Here is a 19,467-nt window from a genome sequence, read left to right as displayed (position 1 = left end):
ATGGTTCACAGCGGAAAAGGATGCTTCCTTTTTCCACCTTTTAAAATGTCACTCTTACTTGATGACTGCGGGCTTCCTAAGTACCATTGGAATTTATATTACAAATATGTTTAGCATGCTTCCATCCACATCATGTATCTTGACTTCCAGGAACATATGCACACATGTATGGAATTCACACACCAAGTATGTTTAACATGCTTCCATCCATGTCATGTGTCATGTACTTCCACGTACACATGCACACACTCTATTGCTTATTTTTATTTAGTGTGTTGAATTTGTTTCCCTGCACTGTATCTGGGATTTCTCTGTTCATTTTATTTTAGCTTTGATATTTTTCTGCTTTGCAACTTGTTCATCAGTGGTGTGGTCTGCTCTGTGCTTCTGCCCTGTGCACGCCTTCAGGCTCTGACTTTATGTCTCGGGTTTTCATTCTTCTTGTTTTGTTTCGACTTCTCTTTGCAATGCTGATCCTTGAACTCGGGCCTTACTGTTACTGTTACTGCTACTGCCACTGCTATTGCTCCTCCTCCTCCTCCCCCCCTCCTTCTTCTTTTATTTTTATTATCTTTAATATTTATTTTTTTTGCAGTTCAGTCATTATCCCCACCCCCCGTCTGCCTCCTGACTGTTCCTCAACCCATACTTCCTCTCCCAACTCCAATAGGATGTCCCTACCCTCCAACCCCCACCCTACCAGACCTCCCCATTCCCTGGAGCCTCAAGTCTCTCGAGGGTTAGGTGGCATCTTCTCTCACTGAGCCAGGCAGTCCTCTGCTGTACAGGTGTTGGGGCCTCATATCGGCTAGTGTATGCTGCCTGGCTGGTGGCCCAGTGTCTGCGAGATCTAGGGGGTCCAGGTTAGTTGAGACTGCTGGTCTTCCCATAAGGTAGCCCTCCTCAACTTCTTTCAGCCTTTCCTTAATTCAACCACATGGGTCCTCTGACTTCTATTGGTTGGGTGTAAGTATCTGTGTCTGGCTCTTTCAGCTGCTTGTCGGCCCTCTCAGAGGCAGCCATGCTAGGCTTCTGTCTGTAAGCACACCATAGCATCAGTAATAGTGTCAGGCCTTGGAGCCTCCCCATGAGATGGAGCTCAAGATGGCTCGGTCACTGGGCCTCCTTTCCCTCAGTCTCTTCTCCATTTTTTTGTCCCTGCAGTTCTTTCGGACAGGAACAATTCTGGGCCAGAGTTTTTGACTGTGGGATGGAAACCCCATCCCTCCACTTGATGCCCTGTCTTTCTACTGGAGGTGGAATCTACAAGATCCCTCTCCCACAGTTGGGCATTTCATCTAAGGTCCCTCCCCCCTTTTTTTTGAGAGTCTCTCACCTCCAGGTCTCTGGTATATTCTAGAGGGTCCTTCCACCCCCACCTCCCACTTCCTACCTCCTGAGGTTACCTGTGTCCATTCATTCTGCTGCCCCTCAGGCTTCACTCCTGTTCCTGCACCCTCATACCTGATCATGTTCCCCCTTTTCTTCCCCTCCCCTCTCACACCCAAGTCCCTCTCCCCCTCTGCCATACCCCCCACGATTGCTTTCCTCTCCCTTCCCAGTGGGATTGAGGCATCCTCACTTGGGGCTTTTCTTAATTGACTTTAAGTTAGGGTCTACATTTGAGGTTTATTTACTTCTGACTTATAGTTCTGTAGTTCACAGTCTTCTTGTCTTACCTTGCATTTAAAATAGTGGACTATGGTTTTCTTAATTTGCACACAGATCCTGAGTGTATTCACCTCTTCAGCCACAGTACTCCATTTGGATTTGAAATCACCTTTTGAATTTGCACTAGATTTATGTGTCTAAAATTCCTTTTTGTGACATGTTTTAATTGCCAGAAATATGGCCTTATGTTTTCTTAGGTTTAACTCTTGCCCCACACCACAAACTGCCCTGTCATGCAGAAAGTCTTTTTCCCTGACTCCATGGGTGTTGGTATTTTAATTCCCAGCATTCCACTCGACATGCAGCTTTTTACTGGAAGGGAGAGTTAGCTACCATACCTGAGCATCTATAGTGCATATTAATCTCCTCTCCTGTGAGTGTATGAAACTCCACCTGGTTGTCATGGCTCTTCTGAGATTGCCCTGGGCTTTGGCTTTGTACTGAGAAGTTATTGGCTTATTCTTAAAAAAAGATTTATTTATCTTTATTTGTGTTTATGAGTTTTTGTTTGTGTATGCCTAGTCCTTGTGGAGGCCACAAGAGGGCTCAGATTCCTTGAATACTTAAAATGGCCTATGGATGCTGAGACCTAAACCCATGTACTCTACAAGAGCTATTAACCACTGAGCCATCCTTCCAGTCCCCTCCTTTGTTGGTGAGGCCTTCAGAGCAGGCAGTGTCAAATGTGGTGGTAACTCTGGGAAGTTTGTCCTCACCTGCTTAGGGCAGAATCTGCCTCAGAAATTGAAACGGACTCCTCAATAAAGACCCTTAAGGTCTAATCTCAAGTAAAATGTGACCTGTCAATAAAACCATTTTGCATTTTTAGGAACTGATGTTTAGTTATCATAAAATTCATATGACTCATCATTTCATTATAAAGACTAGTTAGTTTAGGATAATTTGTGAGGATGGCCAGAAATTCAGCTCTTTGCCTGCAGTGTCTGTAAGTGCAGGAGACAATAGGATGTGCACACACCTTTCTGTGGTTTGGTTGGGTGGTTTTATAGCAAAGCTTGGAAATATTTGGCCTCAAATATTCATCTTCAATATGTATCTTGAACATTTTCATGTGTTTAAGCTATTAGTTCCTATACATTAGATTTAAATCAAGGCACAAAGGATGAGGAATCCTATGAATAGAATCAGGCATAGAAGTGGAGCTAGAATTTCTGAACCTGGTGGTTCCTATCTTGTTGCTTCTGAGTCTTTAAATGATTAAAACACTGCAGGAAAGATAAGGTACACAGGTCATCTTCTTTTCCTCCTTTATCCAGACAGAGCACTCATATCTGCCTTAGATGGCTATAACAGTCTTAGAGGGCCATAATTATTCTCGGTAGTTATTAAAAGATGGTTTAAACACATGCTGATGAAGTTAGTATGGATTACTCTTATCTTCACTAGCATTGCTGGCTAGGCAGGATGCTTTAAACAGGAACATTTTACTTTGTACTGCCTGCTGGAGAGACAGCTAAAGCAATTACTGCCAGGTTTCTTCCCTGCCCTGAGCACTTGGCTCTGCATTCCTAAGGCCGTTTGGATTGGTAACCTTGTCCTACTCGAGTTCACAATTGATTACATGTATTGCTTATTTTAAGGTCAAATCCCAGTTAGAAAGTAACCTCTGACACCTTGTGATATGTTTGGCATTGACTTTTCTGAGTTTTCTTAGACTTACCTAGACCTGGACTGTGAGTCCTCTTTGTGCCTAGGCAGCCTGTGGAGGTAAAGCAGAAACATATTGCTCACTTGATAGAAACTCTGACACCCGTTTGTATGTGAAATTATGCCATGTGTCTCTTTGTGAGATTCTGTTCCCTCAGGATTATCAGAGAGGAGGAGGATGACTATTGACTCAGTGAGCTTAAGTAAGTATGCTAAAGCATGTTAGCTTTAGCAGGGTCCACACTCACTGTCCTCATGGTGTCACTTCTGCATCCTCATTCTAGTTTTCACGGCCTGTCTCTGAGAGACTTGTAGGCACACTTTATCACTGCTACAATTACGGCCTCACGCCACAGTGGGCTCTCACAGGCTGTTTCTCAGTTCTGTGGTCACAGTTGCTTCTTTCAGAGGGCAGATTTTCAGACACTCCTCTTGCCTTAGAAGCTTGTCTGTTTGCAAGAGTTTGACATTTCTTTTCGTGTTTGAATTTAAAAACAAGGCACCTGAGAGCACAATTCACCACTAAGGAATAAAGCAGCAGTATCAAGTATGGGGATAGGTGTGACAGAGTTCAGCTTGCTCCCATGGAATAGAGTGTAGTGACTTATAATACTGCCGACTTCAGTATTTTGAGGGAAAGTTGCAGAGAGAGTTTGGAAGGCCTTGAGGAGGGAGAGTCAAAGCACAGATTGTGGATCATGGGAAGTGTTTGTAGTATTTGAAGTGAGATGGCAGAAAGGGTCGGGTTAGGAGCGTGTTTAATGTCTGTACTGCGTTATTTAACTAGTATCTAGAGAGGAATATAGCAGGGGCTTTAAAGTACAGACAGGATTAAAATAAAGCACATTCGTTCTCTCACTTCAAGCTAGGTCAAGTGATTCCCTGTGTACATGCTGCTCTGCAGTTGCTTTCCATTTTCCTGCCTGTGCTGTGTCCTCCTGCCCCATCTCTGCCCCTTGCTGTTACTGTTAGTGCCAGTGACACCTTTCTGATGTGGCACTAACCATCAGTGTGCCTTGTTCTTGCTGATCTTTTTCTTGTGGCTCATGGAGTCCATGTGCAGTGTGCCTTACCCAGTGGCTCCACTGTCACAGGATTTGTCTGCGTGGCTCTCTGCCTTACTTCCTGCTGCCCCATTCCCACTGCACTCTTACAAGCCCTGAGCTCTCTATAGGCCTGGTCACTCCTCTTGATTCCCATAGTACATAACACCCAGGGCTCTTCTCAGTTAGACCATCGTGTCTGCTTTTGCGTGTAGCCTCTTCCTACTTGGTATTTCATCAGAAGAGAACATTTTGTATTTTCTTGCTATTCATGATCAAAGTCATCAGATGAATCCTTCTAAAATCCACCACACACAGTCTTCAAGATCCTGGTTTTGGTATAGCCAACATCTATTTTCATAGTCATGTCTTTAAGTTCATTTTTACCATTTCTTAAAAGTTTTTACAAATATTTGCTGACTATGGGTATCTTAAAATATATCACTCACACTGACGTGAGTAGGGAGTACAGCAGTAGAGAGCTCAGTGGTACAGTGGTTGTCTAGTATGATAAAACCCTGGGTACTATCTCCAGCACTGCATGTCCACACACACACACACACACACACACACACACACACACACACACACACCTTTATTGCTGATAAGTACAGTGAGGCTTAGGATCATGAAACATTGTATAACATTGTGGCAGCTCTTGGGCTTAAATCAGAAGTCTGGTGCTCTCTCCTCATTCTCCACTGGCATTGCTAATGTCTCCACTGGGTGGATGGCCTTTTCTAGCTTTTATTTCCTTCTATCATTTGTTCAACTTTTTACCAAGATGGCTTCAGACTCACAGAGATTCATGAGATTCTGCCTCCTACACCCTAAAGTGGAAGGTGTATTCCACACTACCAAACTGCCTCGTATAGTTCTTAATTAGTGTGGTTGGATCCAATCTTTTCCTTGACATTGTGTGCTCTTGAAATATTTAAAATTTTCTTTTATTCACCAAGAATGACAATTCAGGACTGTAATCTCAGTATTCAAGAGACTGAGGCAGGTGGATTGCCTTGAGTTTGATGTCATCCTAGGCCAAAGAGTGAGATCCTGTCTCGACAAAAACCAAAAATCCAAAAACCACCACCTCAATGAAAGAAGAAATAAATAAATAAGAAAAAACCCTTCTTTTTCTTGTTTTATGAAAGATTTGTTTGTAATGATGAGCATGTACACGGGTGTGCACATGAGTAGATGCCTGCAGAGGATAGAAGAGGATGTCAGATCCTGTGGAACTAGAGTCCAGTCAGTTGGTATCCACTTAGTGTGGGCGCTGGCATGTGAACTCAGGTCCTCTGGAAGAACATTTCATGCCTCTAACCATTAAGCCAACTCTTCAGCTCATAATTCTTTTTCTCAAGATATCTACAAGAATACTCTCTACAGTTTGTTTTACAAACATAACAGCTGTACTTCTCCCAGTTCAGTCTTGGTCCATCTGTTCTCTGTGGCCATTCAGAATATCTAGTTTTATTTCTCTCTGTAATTCTTCCCTTCGTTAGATCTAGACACACTGTTAAAAGAAAAGAAAAAACTAAAACAAAACTCTTTAAAAAAAAAAAAACAAACTGTAAAACTGCTGAAAAGGGGGAGGAAGGATTGTGGGAAGCAGATGGGTCAAGAATACTACAAGAAAACCCACAGAATCAATTAACCTTAGCCCATAGGAGCTCACCGAGACTGAACCAACAACCAGGGAGCCTGCATGCATGGGTCTCACCTAGGCCTTTTGTATGCACTTTATAGTTGTGTGGATTGGTATTTTTGTGAGACTCCTAACAAATGTAGTAAATGAGATCAAGAAGAAACTTATAGATAATTTAAACAGAAGGCCTTGCTTTATTTATTTTTTTATCAATAGACAAGAAATATATGACTTTGCTGTGACCATTTTTTATAAGTGAGATAAAAATTCAAATTGTCAAACTACATAATTTTAAGCCTTTTAATTTTAAAAATGAAAAAAATATACTCACTTTGTGTATGTGCATGCAAGCATATATGCATTTACATGCCATGTAAAGGTCATATTAAGGTCAGAGGACAACTTGGGGCAGTTGGTTCGAAGTCTCTTTGAGAAACCTGATGGCAGCCTGTGCTGGCTGAACATGGGGAGTACTGAGCTAAGATGTTGATCCAGATTGTCCAGCATATGCTTGGAATAAAGTGTTATGTGGCCACCAGAATGGAGACTATTCTCAAGCCTTAGAACCTACAATCAGAGTGAAGCTGTTCACAAAGGGATGCACCCGTGGATTAGCGTGTTGATGGGCAGCCAGTCTCCCTTGGGTGAAAGCATTGTTATCATCTCTGCTCTGTTCTCAGTACTTCATGGAGCTGTGGTGCAGCTCTTGAGCTTGCATCACTATTGGGTTCATAAGTCTCAGGGAAAATGCTTCTTGTAATTTCTTACTTTTTAAAGGTGATAAGCATTTTCTGTTACGATTAACTGTATATGTTTGTTTGGTTTTTCTTGTGGGGATGGAGAATTGGCTTCCACATGCAGAATTGACTCAGGGGAGATGGACCATCTTAACCATTTTACAGCTTGTTTTAATGCATTGGCACAAGCAGTATCCCAGGGCTCCAAACAGTGGTAGAAAGGTGAAAAAGGGCACTAAGTTCAAAGAAATTGAACATACTTTTTAAATAGGTGAACACTTTACACTGTTTGATGACTCGATTCTGAGTCAATTGCAGTAGACTAGAAGGTCTCAAACTGTTCCTGACACCTCCTAGAGCATCAGCTGTCTTCTTGGCTCATTGAGCTCTTTTGAAGCAGGTTTCCTTCGGGTGCACATGCTCAAGCCTGCACACTCCTCTGCATAGTAACTGCGTGTTCTGGCCCAGTTCTTGGTATTTCCTTTCCTTTTTAAGAGAAGTGAGAATCAGTCACTTGAGTTAGCTTTTACGGAACAGTAGGGAAAGGGTGGGCATAGAGAGCTGCTAACTAAAGATGTCGCAGCCACTGAGTAAAAAGTAGAGGTGTTTCAGCCCATGCTCCAAATCAGGCTGAGGACACAGCCCTTCAGAAAATCCATTTTCAAGGATACAAATGTGTCAAGAAATAAATGCAACAATGTTCTAACTTGGCTGTGTGGGACGGGAAAAGGAAAGTCCTGAGGAAGACGTTTTTCTAGCTGGCCTCACATAGCCACTTTGCCAGTAGCCATCTTCCAGCATCTTATAGAGCCATGGATAGTTAAGAATTCCCTGGACAAAACTAAAATGAGGCATTATTGCTACCTGAGATGGATATTTTACAGAAGTCCTAAATGACTTCTGTAAAATGCTCAGGCAGAGGAATTTAAGAAAAACAAACCTGGGAAGTAAGGCAGTTGCGCAGTGTGCACCATAAACACGAGCCAAATGGTACATAGTATGTAAGTCAGTCTCCCGCTCTCTGATGGCCAGCATGATGACATCAGTGGAGAATTCCATATGTGATCCCATGAGGTGGCTCTGTGCAGAACACAGGTACACTAATTGCAAATAGTAGTACATATATTTACCTTCAGATTTATGTGCAAAAGTAAAGCTTGTTCAGGCTGGGTACCATACCCAAGGACTCATGTATGTTCAAATATTTTAAAGTATGGAAAAATGACAAATCTGAATGATTTCTGGTCCTAAGAAGTTTATAAAGGGAGGTGTGCATGTGTGTGCTGGGGTTCCTAGAACTATGTAGAACTTACTGGGTCCTTAGGATATGCATTGCTTCCCAGCTTGTCTGTTACATTTGACTTAGGTCACTGTGCTCCCCTGCCCCATGTGGAAATGGCTAGTTTGTGTATCTCAGGCTTTGTCGTGTGCTTAAAAGGCATTTGCTCACTAGTGTAAGGATGAGTCCAGTGTCTCCCTTCAGATGCTTTTTGCCTTTGTTTCTGACATTTAAACCTCATATGTGTACAAGAGCGCAGATGTCCTTCGAGGCCAGAAAAGACTTGGATCCCCTGGAACCTTAGTTGCAGGTGGTTCTGATCCGCCATGGGGGTGCCAAGAATTAAGTGGGGGTTCTCTGCAGGCATCATGAGCTCTTAACTACTGCACCAGCCCTCCAGACCCTGTATTCTTAATGACTTCTTTATATTAAATTTTCATGGTGTTTGCTTTCGATATTTGAATTGTATAAATGTAGTAACATTCACAAACATTTAGTGTTAGACTTTATATTCAGATATCTTTTGTGAAATTGTGCAATGGCTTTCCTTTGATATATACTAGTTTTTATTTGTTATGTTATTTTGTATGGTTTTAAAATTCTTATATATTAGTACCTTTGATTATTATGGGCTAGAAGAGAATTTGATTCCTGAAAGTGAAGCAAAAACCCAGCCTCTGACCATGCCCCGCCTGAGGCACTGTATCTCTGAGGAAGCTGTGTGACCACCTTTTCTTTATATCTTTGGAAACTGAAAATTTTTATTTATCAGAGAATCAGATTTTGATCACTTATGTTGCTTTACAAGAACGTATCATCTATATTTTGTGCAGACATGATTAAAATAGCAACTCAGTACTGTTGTGGCTTCCTTTTTGCATCTGTCTGTGCTCTAGGGAGGTCTGGTTTGCATGGTTCTACTTCAAGTCTTCACTGTGCCTGTGCATATGCTGTTAGTTATTAGGGTTTTTTACTCTCTGTCAGTACCGTACCAGACAGTGTGTGGATTTTCTACATTTAATGTGTAAAGTATATTTTTGTGGCTCTCCTACGTTGTATTTGGTCCTGTATGCTGTCCCGTCCTCTGTCCCCACCCACCCTCTCCCAGGTCTCTGGCTTGTGCTTTTCATGCTTTTTCCAGCCTCCGCATTGCTTGTTTGTCATCTTGTCACATCTAATGTACTTTACATTTTTGTTGATTCTTTTGTTTTTGTGTTTTACTGTTTGTGGTGTTTTGTGTGATAATTTTACAACTTCTTGTTCTAAGTTATTTATAAATTTAAATAATTTCTGAAGTAGCTTCCAAAGCTTGTGACTGAAAATGTGGAGAATTGGTGTGCCTGCGCTCATCTTCCTCCCTTTCTGCTCTGTTCTCCAATCATAATCTCTACATTCCTTCCCATCTTAGTCCTTCAGTTAACTGTCTGACAGAACAGTAGCCATCCTCCACAACTGAAAACTCAGGGCTCAGGAGGACCCTTGGCTGAACATTCTTCAGAAAAAGGACAAAATTTTCACTTTTGAATCAAGAAGGTCCTTAAATGATAGATTTTTATTTTCCATTTTTAATAACCAGATAACATTTTCTGTTCTGTTTCATCTCCTTGAAGTCATTGTATTACTTTCTTTTCTTATATGGGCAATTCCTCAGGAAGAGTGTGAGCCAGTCTGATTTGTCTTATCATTTTATTTATTTATTTATTTATTTATTTATTTATTTATTTATTTGGTGTTGGTGGTTTGAGGCAAAGTCTCATTTGTACCCTAGCTAGCCTTAAACTTGCTACGGAGGCTTTGTGGTCTAACCTGTCCTTACAGGCACACATTCCCATGCCTGGCTTTATGGTCTGCTTCTATTTGGATTGACAAAGGGCCCACTGAAGACCATTAGTTCACAGAAAAACAAAATGTTGAGGTTTTCTGGATTTTTGTTCTTGTTATTTTGTTTTAAATGATTGTAAATAGAAGAAATATATAGATTTGTTTAAAATAAAATAAAATCAGTAATAAAGCTTAAACTAGATGAAGTACAAATGGATATAAGCAAATTGTGAAATGGAGGGAGGGTAGCTGGTGAACACCATATAGCTGGTGAACACCATATAGCTGATGAACACCATGTAGCTGGTGAACACAATGTAACTAGTGAACACAATGTAGCTGGTGAACACAATGTAACTAGTGAACACAATGTAGCTGGTGAACACAATGTAACTGGTGAATACAATGTAGCTGTTGTACACAATGTAGCTGGTGAACACAATGTAGCTGGTGTAGACAATGTAGCTGGTCAACACAGAATTTTCTGTTTTGTTTTTTGTTTTTTTTTGTTTTTGTTTTTGTTTTTTGTTTTTTGTGGTTCAGTAAGTTTTGGAACTTTCCACTTATTTTTTATTTTTAAAAAATACCATAAATATGTAATCAATGAACACTAGTATGTACATTTTGCCTTTCTGATGATGATGTGTTTTCATGTTTTACTTATTTAATAACAATTTACATAATTCCATGTATTCATTAGTTTCATATGCTCATCAGTACTCCTGAGTTTTGAATACAAGCACTTCTAAAGATTTAAAGGGTTCTAAAGTCATAGATTGAGGATTGTGAAGTCTACCTTTAGAGTCTTCAGGGTCAAGGGAGTAATGCTAAAATTAAATTGCTTGTTCAATTCAGTCTGTTCAGTGCTCTGTATTTGCTAGTGGGACTATTTTAAACCTATATTGCTCCAAACATACAGGTTTAAAATAGCACCATGTGTTTCTTAGTGAGCAAGTCTGAAAGGATCAATATATTGTTAGATTGCCCTATCTTGTGTGAAAGTGATTTGATTTTTTTTTTTAGTTCCCTTACTTTATAATTGTGTTTATAGCTTTAAAAAGCTGTTTATGTCTTTAAAAAATGTTTTATGTCTTTAAAACTGTTTAAAATGTGAACCTCTACTCAGAACATTGCAAATGGCTAAGGACACAACACAAGTACTGCAACATAAAAGAACTCATGCCATAAGTACTTTGTTGTTGTGATATGCCTTTGATTTAATTTGGGGCACATTCAGAAGGAAATTTTGTGTTGTGATAATCTTTGAAGAGTTGAAAATAAAATCTTTCTCTGATTTATCATTTTTCATGGAAAAAAATAGCATCATAGAGTTGAGGACTTGGACATGTTTGTCTCCCTTTGTTTCTTCCATAAATGTGAGCCATAATAAAAGAAGAACAAAAGGGCCTTCCATTTCTTGATTTTCCTCCCTTTTAGTTGTCATTGCTGAGAAATTCCTAACTCTGTGTTTCCTCCATGTTCAGGTATATGTCCCGAGTCCACGGGATGCATCCCAAAGAGACCACGCGGCAGCTGAGCTTAGCCGTAAAAGACGGTCTCGTTGTCGAGACTCTGACAGTGGGCTGCAAAGGCTCCAAAGCTGGCATTGAACAGGAAGGATATTGGTTACCAGGAGATGAGATTGTAAGTATATTTTATTTGATCAATTTAGAAATTGGCACTTGAGGTTTTTTAAGTATTAATATAATCTATAGAAATTCAATGTTAGAAATTTAATAATTCTTAACATTTTTTATTAACATTAAAACTCTATATTGATAGCTTGCTCCCTTGTGATTCCTAGGAGAAAACTAACTTTTACAAAAATCTTACTTTTCTGTCTGTCATCTTGCATTTAAAAAAAATAAAATTAAGCTTGGGCAGTAGTGGCGCACACCTGAGAGGCAGAGACAAGTGGATCTTTGTGAGTTCAAGCTTATCCTGATCTACAGAGCTAGTCCTAGGACTGCAAGACTTCACAGAGAAACCTTGTCTCAAAAACAAAACTAAGTTGAGTTAATGTAAATGCTCTTATAAATCATGGGCTTTTCTGTACTTTGTTCAGCTAATATTAGTTAAACGGTATTCAGTGCAGGACAGGTTTACACTGCCTAGGCTGACAGAAAGGGACAGGCTGCCTACTTAGGGCCATCTCCCTTGGATGGCATCAAGTCCTGCGTCAGGCTTGAGGCAGAGTTTTCATCCACAATGCAAATGTCCCAGATGCTAGAGTGACTGGCCATGGTCCACAGTGGCCAGTGACTTCTGGCCGCACTGGGTTCTGAGCACCTATCAACCAGGATGAAGAGAAGGCTGCTTCTTTCTGCACCTTCAGCTGGCTTCAGCTGTGACTGCCCCTAAGGGTGCTTCAGTCTTCTTACCTCCAGGACAGGGTTTTATGGGGAAGGACACAGACAGAGGCACTGCGTTCTTACACAAACATTGATTTCATATGTAGTATTTCTATCTCCTTATTGCATTGTTTGATACTCTGACTAATTAGAAAAGCTTTCATTACTATAATAAACATCTTTTATGATAGTAGGCTTTGGGGATTTGGGGATATAATTTCTCTAAAAATTTAAAATAAAAAAAAAAAACCTCAAAATCGTAAAAAATGGTTCATTGTGGCAAAATATCCTGAAAGATTTTACTTCATTCATTTTCTAGTAACATGACAGACAAGCCCATAGCTTCAGTAAGACTGACTGTAGAACCACCTCCAAGTGTATCTGATAATTCCACATGTAGGAAGTTGTTCAGACCTAAAAGTTCTGTCAATTTTATTTATAAGTCGGAGCCTCATAAAAGAAACCCATGTTTCTGCAAACAGAAAACATGGAAGAAAATGACTTGTGTCAGGAGAATTTAGTTTGTGACCTGGAAATACTCCTGGGAGGAAATGGACTGTTCTCATCAGAGCAGTCTCCTGGCAAGCCAGTCCCTGCTGCAGCTGGCAGCCTTGTAGGAGGTTCCACCGCTACTCAAGGTAGAGCAAAGGTCAGAACTAAGGCAGTGTGATTTCGGACAGTTAGACAGGATGGAGTACTCTGTCCCAAGCACTGGGCACTGAGATCCACAAAACTGTGGAGAATGCCTGATGTGGGAATGCGACTGGAAACTGAGCTTACTCTGCACTCTTGGGGTGTGGGTCATGTGTATATATTTCTCCTTTAAGATGTGTATGTGTGTTCGTGTGTGATATATACTTTTTTTCTTCCCCAGACTGAAATTTCTTTAATTCATCAAGCAGTTAATTAGTGTCTTATATGTTCCCCACAGCTTTAGGTTCTATATTCTTTTTTATTTTTTTTTTTTCATATTTTCTTTAAACAGATTTATAATCCTTACCTGTCTCTTTTACTAAATGAACTCTCTTTTATTTAAATCTTTTTATTGGATATATTATATTTACATTTCAAATGTTATCCCTTTCACAGTTTCCCCTCCAGAACCCCCATCCCCTCCCCCTCCCCCTGTTTCTATGATGGTGTCCCTCTCCCACCTCCCCACCCTCACATTCCCTCACACAGGGACATTGGGCCTTGGCAGGACCAAGGGCTTCTCTTCCCATTGATGCCCAACGAGGCCACCCTCTGCTACATGTGCAGCTGGAGCCATGGGTCTGTCCGTGTGTGCATGGTGGTTTAGTCCCTGGGAGCTCTGGTTGGTTGGTATTGTTGTTTTTATGGGGTTGCAAACCCCTTCAGTTCCTTTAATCCTTTCCCTAACTCCTCCCCAAATGAACTCTTAAAGAAACAGCAACTATATAGGTTTAATGCTGATTAGTTCTTATTCACAAGTAGTTTTATACTAAATATGCATATATAATATAACTGAGTATTTCAAGCTTCTGCTTATAAAATATGTAACTGTAAAGTCTCAAAGGTAAAGTAGTTATGGGATGGGGTAATGTCTCTCTTAAGCATTTCTCTTGCTTACAAGTCTGGAGTTATTTAAAACTTCATTGAATCCTTAATGTAATGTGGCATACTAATTTATTTTATTTGATTAAGGATTGTCTTAGTTACTGTTGTATAACTGTGAAGACACACCATGACCAAGATAATTCTTATAAAAGAAAGCATTTAATTGGGGGCTTGTTTACAGTTTCAGAGGGAGTATGTGGCATGTACACACACAGGCAAGGGGCTGAATGCTTATATACTGATGCACAGGCAGGCAGAGACACACACTAGGCCTGATGTCACAGCCCACCCACAGTAACACACCTCCAACACTCCTTCTTCTTAAAAAGTTTACCTGGGAATCTAGCATGCAAATATATGCAGATATACCCGAAGCAAGCATTAGACCAGTAACTAAGGATACTTAGCAATGATCTCTTACGCAGAGAGGCAATAGAGCTAATACTAATGTAGTGTGTATTTCTAAACAGCTAAGGGAATAGACTTTAAATAATTATGTTAATTAGCCTGGTTTGATCATTCCGTGATATAAATATCAAAACACTGGACCCTATAAATTTATAATTATTACTTTCAAATTAAACTGTGAAGACACACCATGACCAAGATAATTCTTATAAAAGAAAGCATTTAATTGGGGGCTTGTTTACAGTTTCAGAGGGAGTATGTGGCATGTACACACACAGGCAAGGGGCTGAATGCTTATATACTGATGCACAGGCAGGCAGAGACACACACTAGGCCTGATGTCACAGCCCACCCACAGTAACACACCTCCAACACTCCTTCTTCTTAAAAAGTTTACCTGGGAATCTAGCATGCAAATATATGCAGATATACCCGAAGCAAGCATTAGACCAGTAACTAAGGATACTTAGCAATGATCTCTTACGCAGAGAGGCAATAGAGCTAATACTAATGTAGTGTGTATTTCTAAACAGCTAAGGGAATGGACTTTAAATAATTATGTTAATTAGCCTGGTTTGATCATTCCGTGATATAAATATCAAAACACTGGACCCTATAAATTTATAATTATTACTTTCAAATTAAACTTTAAAATACTTAAAATCAGTGTCTGTTGATAGTATAGTAGAAGCATCAACTTTCAAAAACAATTTATTTTTATTTTGTGTTCATTGGTGTTTTGCCTGCATGTATGTCTTTGTAAGTGAGGGTGTCCGATCCCCTAGAACTGGAATTGCACATAGATGTGAGCTGGCACGAGGGTACAGGGAATTTAGCTCAGGTCCATTGGAAGAACTGATGGTGCTATTAACCACTGAGCCATCTCTCAGGCCAGAAGCATCGACTTCTTACTATGTACTCAGAGTCATTGTAGACTTTTTACTTTGTAACCAGTATTCTCCACTATAAATCCTGTGAAGAGCTTGCCCTTAAAAAGACACGTTCTTTCCAAAGGTATAAAGAGAAGCTGAGGATATTAGCATCTCACTACTTGGTGATAAACCACTTTCCTTGCAGTGAGTGTCCCCATGATCGTAGGACACCCACAAGCTCATGTGACTGACATGTCATGTCTAATATGAGAGTCCACACTGCCCAAGCTTTGTGTATTTGTATTAACGCTTGCCATCTGCACACAGAGGCAGGTCTAAGCTGTGAACTGACGAGTTAAATACTCCTCACACCACAGACACCGTGTATGTTATAGAAAGGTTTTCTCTGTAATAAAGAGAATACCTTAAGAATGTTCGATGGAAGGAAGGGCCACATTTTCTCATTTGCACAAAGTTCAGTGAGCCAGGGGTCTGCATACCAGCATGTGGAGCTTTATAGTTTTACTACCCTGTGTGTGGTTTCAATCCCTTTGGTGTCCTAAACCTTGTTTTTAAATTGAGGTATGGTGAACACTTCATTCAGAGTCATGTTGGACCTTAGTAAGGCAGCTCTTTTGTTCTAAGAGCAGATGAGAATGTTCTTCCTATACCCCTGAAAAGAGCATGTGGAAAACAGATTACTTCTAGAGTCTAACAGGCTATGTCTCCTCGTTACCTTATGTGGCAGAGGTTGGGTGATGTTTGTCCCTCTCCCATCAGGTGTGGAGAGAGAGAAGGCAGTGAATACAGTTCCTCTTTCCCCACACTATGATGAACAGAGTGTGTGCCGGTTGTTGGTGTTACATTGTTAGTGCGTTCCTACTACCTCTTCTTCGCCAATGCCTATCTTCGAACTTGAAACAACTTTAAAAAATGAATGTTGGACCATTAATTTTATTAAATACAGCAATCATGTCCTAAAAGCTCACTCCTGTATAAAACTATATATGTTTGTGAGAATTCTAGCATATTATAATCCTATATCACTAAAATTTCTTCCTTCAGCCCAGAAATATGCTCAGACATTTTTCACTGGTGATCTTTCATACAAATTGCAGCCTCTTGTGTAAAAATGCCAGTTCTTTTGGAGAAACTATGGTAAAATGGTGCAGTGTGTAAGCATCTTCATGGTGATTTCAGTCTATATGAGATGGCAAATTTGAAACAGCAATCATTCATGGAAAGCCTATTCCTGTTTTTAAGTGGCCTGCCTACAGAGTAGTCACTAAATAAGTAAAAGTATGCACACCAATCTGTTTTCTAAATGACACACACAGCCCTGAGAAACACTTGGGAATTTTGAAAACTCCTAGACTCATATTAATGGATAGAGTCCAGATAGTTCCTGTAAACATGGCCTCCTTGGCCCTTGAAGTTCTGTTGGTAGAGGGCACAGGTGTGCTTTTTGCCACCTGAACAATTACACTTTGCTATGCCAATGCCGTTTCTGAGGTTTAAAGCAGTGCTTTTCTGGCGTTCTGTGCAAGAAGGGCTCAGTAATGCAAAATAATTAATGAATGCATCATACACATTCACATGTACGAGAATGTATACATACCATACATGCGTGCTCATGTTCATGGATGCTTTATCATCTGATTACCCTAAAACACAGGGTTAGGGCCCATAGTTAATCCATATTTCTAGCATTTCACAGCCCTCCCTCCTTCCCGCTTTACTCTTAAATTTTGACAACTATATTTCTTGGGCAGAGTTTTGCCATTAGTTAGGGTAGTGAAGTTTAGGATTTACTAGTTATATTTGTAATCAATACAAGTTAATGTCTCACATATTAACCTCTTTGTTTATAAAGTGCTTACCAAGGGTGAAAAGGGGGTTCCAGGATACTCACTGTAAATAGGAAGCAGGCAGCCTTGAGTTTTGGATCATTTGCAGATAAAATGTATACAATTTGTATCTTGAAACCAGGTGACTATTATAAACTGTTGGTGGTTTCCAACTTTATTGGCAGTCCCCAGGACAGGACTCTGCTTATTTAAGTGATTTTGATCTGACAGTAAAGAATTTGGTTGCCAGTGTTGACTGTGACTTAAAAGTCTTACATAAAAGTGATGGTACTTTGAAACTGTTTTTTCCTTTCATAGACCTGCTGACTTTGGCCTCAGGATCTCATTTCTCTCCTAGTTTATTTAAATATAAATATAAGAAACTTACTGAGAGCCTCACGTTGTGGTTTTATGTAGAATCCTTCTCTTGTCTGCTGCTGGTGAGGAAGACTGACTGAAATAGGGCTTTTGCTCCCGCCTGTTTCACTGAGGACTTTGAAGTAAATTGTTCCCGATAGATAGCAGGACTTCAGGCTGCTCTCAGCCTCAGAGCACTGTTTTAAATACAAAGCAAGAATTCTGCATTATTCTCTCTGCATCTTTGCTTCTCCATTATTTTAGGTTATGTATCTGTGGTTTACTAAAGAGATATGGATGTTTTGTTATAACATTATTCTAGTAATGAATGGGCTGAAATCCCAGCATTATTGACACTTTGGGGAAATGTTATCATCTATTATTTTCAACTCAAATGGCCAGCTTACAGGAAGTTTTGATTTATAATTATCTTGAAACTTAGCTAAGCTTACACCTCTTAGGTAAGGCATTGATTAGAATTGGTGGTGTGCCCTTCACAGACCTTATTGTGTAAGCCACAACGGGAGAGGTTTCTCTGACCTCTCTAGCTTCTCTCTTGAGCAAACATGCTGAAAGGCTGCTGAATTCAAAGTACATTGTATATATGTAGCATATAAAATTAAGAATAGTCTTTTTAAACAATTTAGATTTTTTTGCTCTTTTCTGTTATAGTTATATTTGTCATTAGTTTGTTGTTTTAAATACCTTAACAAAAATTTCAATGCACCTTTGATGCTATTGGTGTTTTAAAATGGGAAATATTTTATTTTCCTTATGTCATTTATATATGGAATTACATATATATTCTTTGAATATTCATTCCCAACCTCAATCTCAGATACAAAGAAAAGTAAACAATTCTTTATTTACTGAGTATCAAGTAAGTGCTGATGAGTACTAGTTAATTCTAGATAACTAGAAACCAGTTACATTCCAGTCCTCTGTGATGTGATACCATGGTTTACTGAGACGTAACTCGAGTCTTTATTTACTCAACAGAATTTTAGGTGGTTCTGTGCTTCTCACCATGTGATATCAGACTATGTGCATGAATTCCTACTTTTTGGTCCTCTCCTTCTCTGAATTCTGTTTCACTGGGCAATACTATAGTTTATTTTCAAGGTTTAAAATCACCAACAATATGTAAGCATCAAATCCTTACATGTAAATGATTAAGTGAATTTTGTTAACAAAGTTCAACTAAACCTAGTATAGTAGAGTACTCACTTTACAGTATATTTACACTAAAGCTCACCTTTTATATACATGCTCATGAGAACACAGTGAATTAAATGTTAAAACTGCCTTTGACTTTGAAGAGCCTTGACCAGGATTTGAAAGTACCCCTGCTTCCCTTGCTTCCTGGCCAAGCGTATTTCTGAGCTTCCTTTTTATCCATGAACTGGAGTTAATTATATTTTCTATTCTACCTTGCTCAGAGAAACACTGTGAAAATCAGATATGATAGTAACTTTGAAAGTGCTTGGAAAGAAATGCAGTCATGTGATTAGAAGCCTGTTACTCATCTGTGGTGTGGTTCCTGTTATGTGCAATACACAGACAATGACATTGGCTACATCTCCTGAGCAGTCAGGCTGTGCCAGACACTCCTCTGCACACTGTGTACTATGCACTCATTTGTTTCTTACCATGACTTGATAAACTAAGAGCTATCGTTCTGTTCATTTTACAGACAGTGATACACAGAGGAGCTAAGCATTCTGACCAAGATCACACAGCCATGAATGTCGGGGCCAAGATTTGAACCAGTTGGGCTCCAGAGTGATAACCAAACAGTAGATTATAGGCTGCTGCCAGATGGAAGAGCCTTTTCTCCTAGGATCTGAGGACAGCCTGTATAAATTACACTACTAAGCATGTATATGATAGTGCCTTTAGTGCAGACACACTGTAAAATGAGTTCTCTACCATTTCAGGTTTAGTTTAATTTTGTTAACCGTTTCAGTTAGTCATTTACATGTGAGGATTTGCTGGTTACACAGATTTAGTGATTTTTAATGATTTTTAAATATTGAAAATAAATGGTGAGGTGTTGAGTTTACCACCCTCACATTCATCATTCTGATCTTTTTAAAAGTCTAGTGGAACCCAGTTTCAGACCAGACATGCATTTGTGGTACTGCGCTGCTATGTGTGGTGTGGACTTTGCTAGTAAGACGTTTTCCT

General features: G+C 39.8%; 1 protein-coding gene across 8 annotated transcripts in view; it reads left to right on the top strand.

The window, feature by feature from the left end:
- The window catches only part of ZMYND11 (zinc finger MYND-type containing 11), a 77,753-nt gene that overhangs the window by 32,458 nt on the left and 25,828 nt on the right, over positions 1–19,467 (top strand). For all 8 annotated transcript variants that reach the window (XM_080918277.1, XM_080918276.1, XM_080918282.1 and 5 more), the window contains exon 3: positions 11,352–11,511. In XM_080918277.1, the coding sequence (XP_080774403.1) occupies positions 11,352–11,511 (160 nt within the window). The remainder of the gene's footprint in view (positions 1–11,351; positions 11,512–19,467) is intronic.

The sequence above is a fragment of the Micromys minutus genome (genome assembly GCF_963924665.1).
Source record: "Micromys minutus genome assembly, chromosome: 6".
In the NCBI taxonomy this organism is placed as follows: Eukaryota; Metazoa; Chordata; class Mammalia; order Rodentia; family Muridae; genus Micromys; species Micromys minutus.
This window is presented reverse-complemented; position numbering and strand designations above follow the sequence as displayed.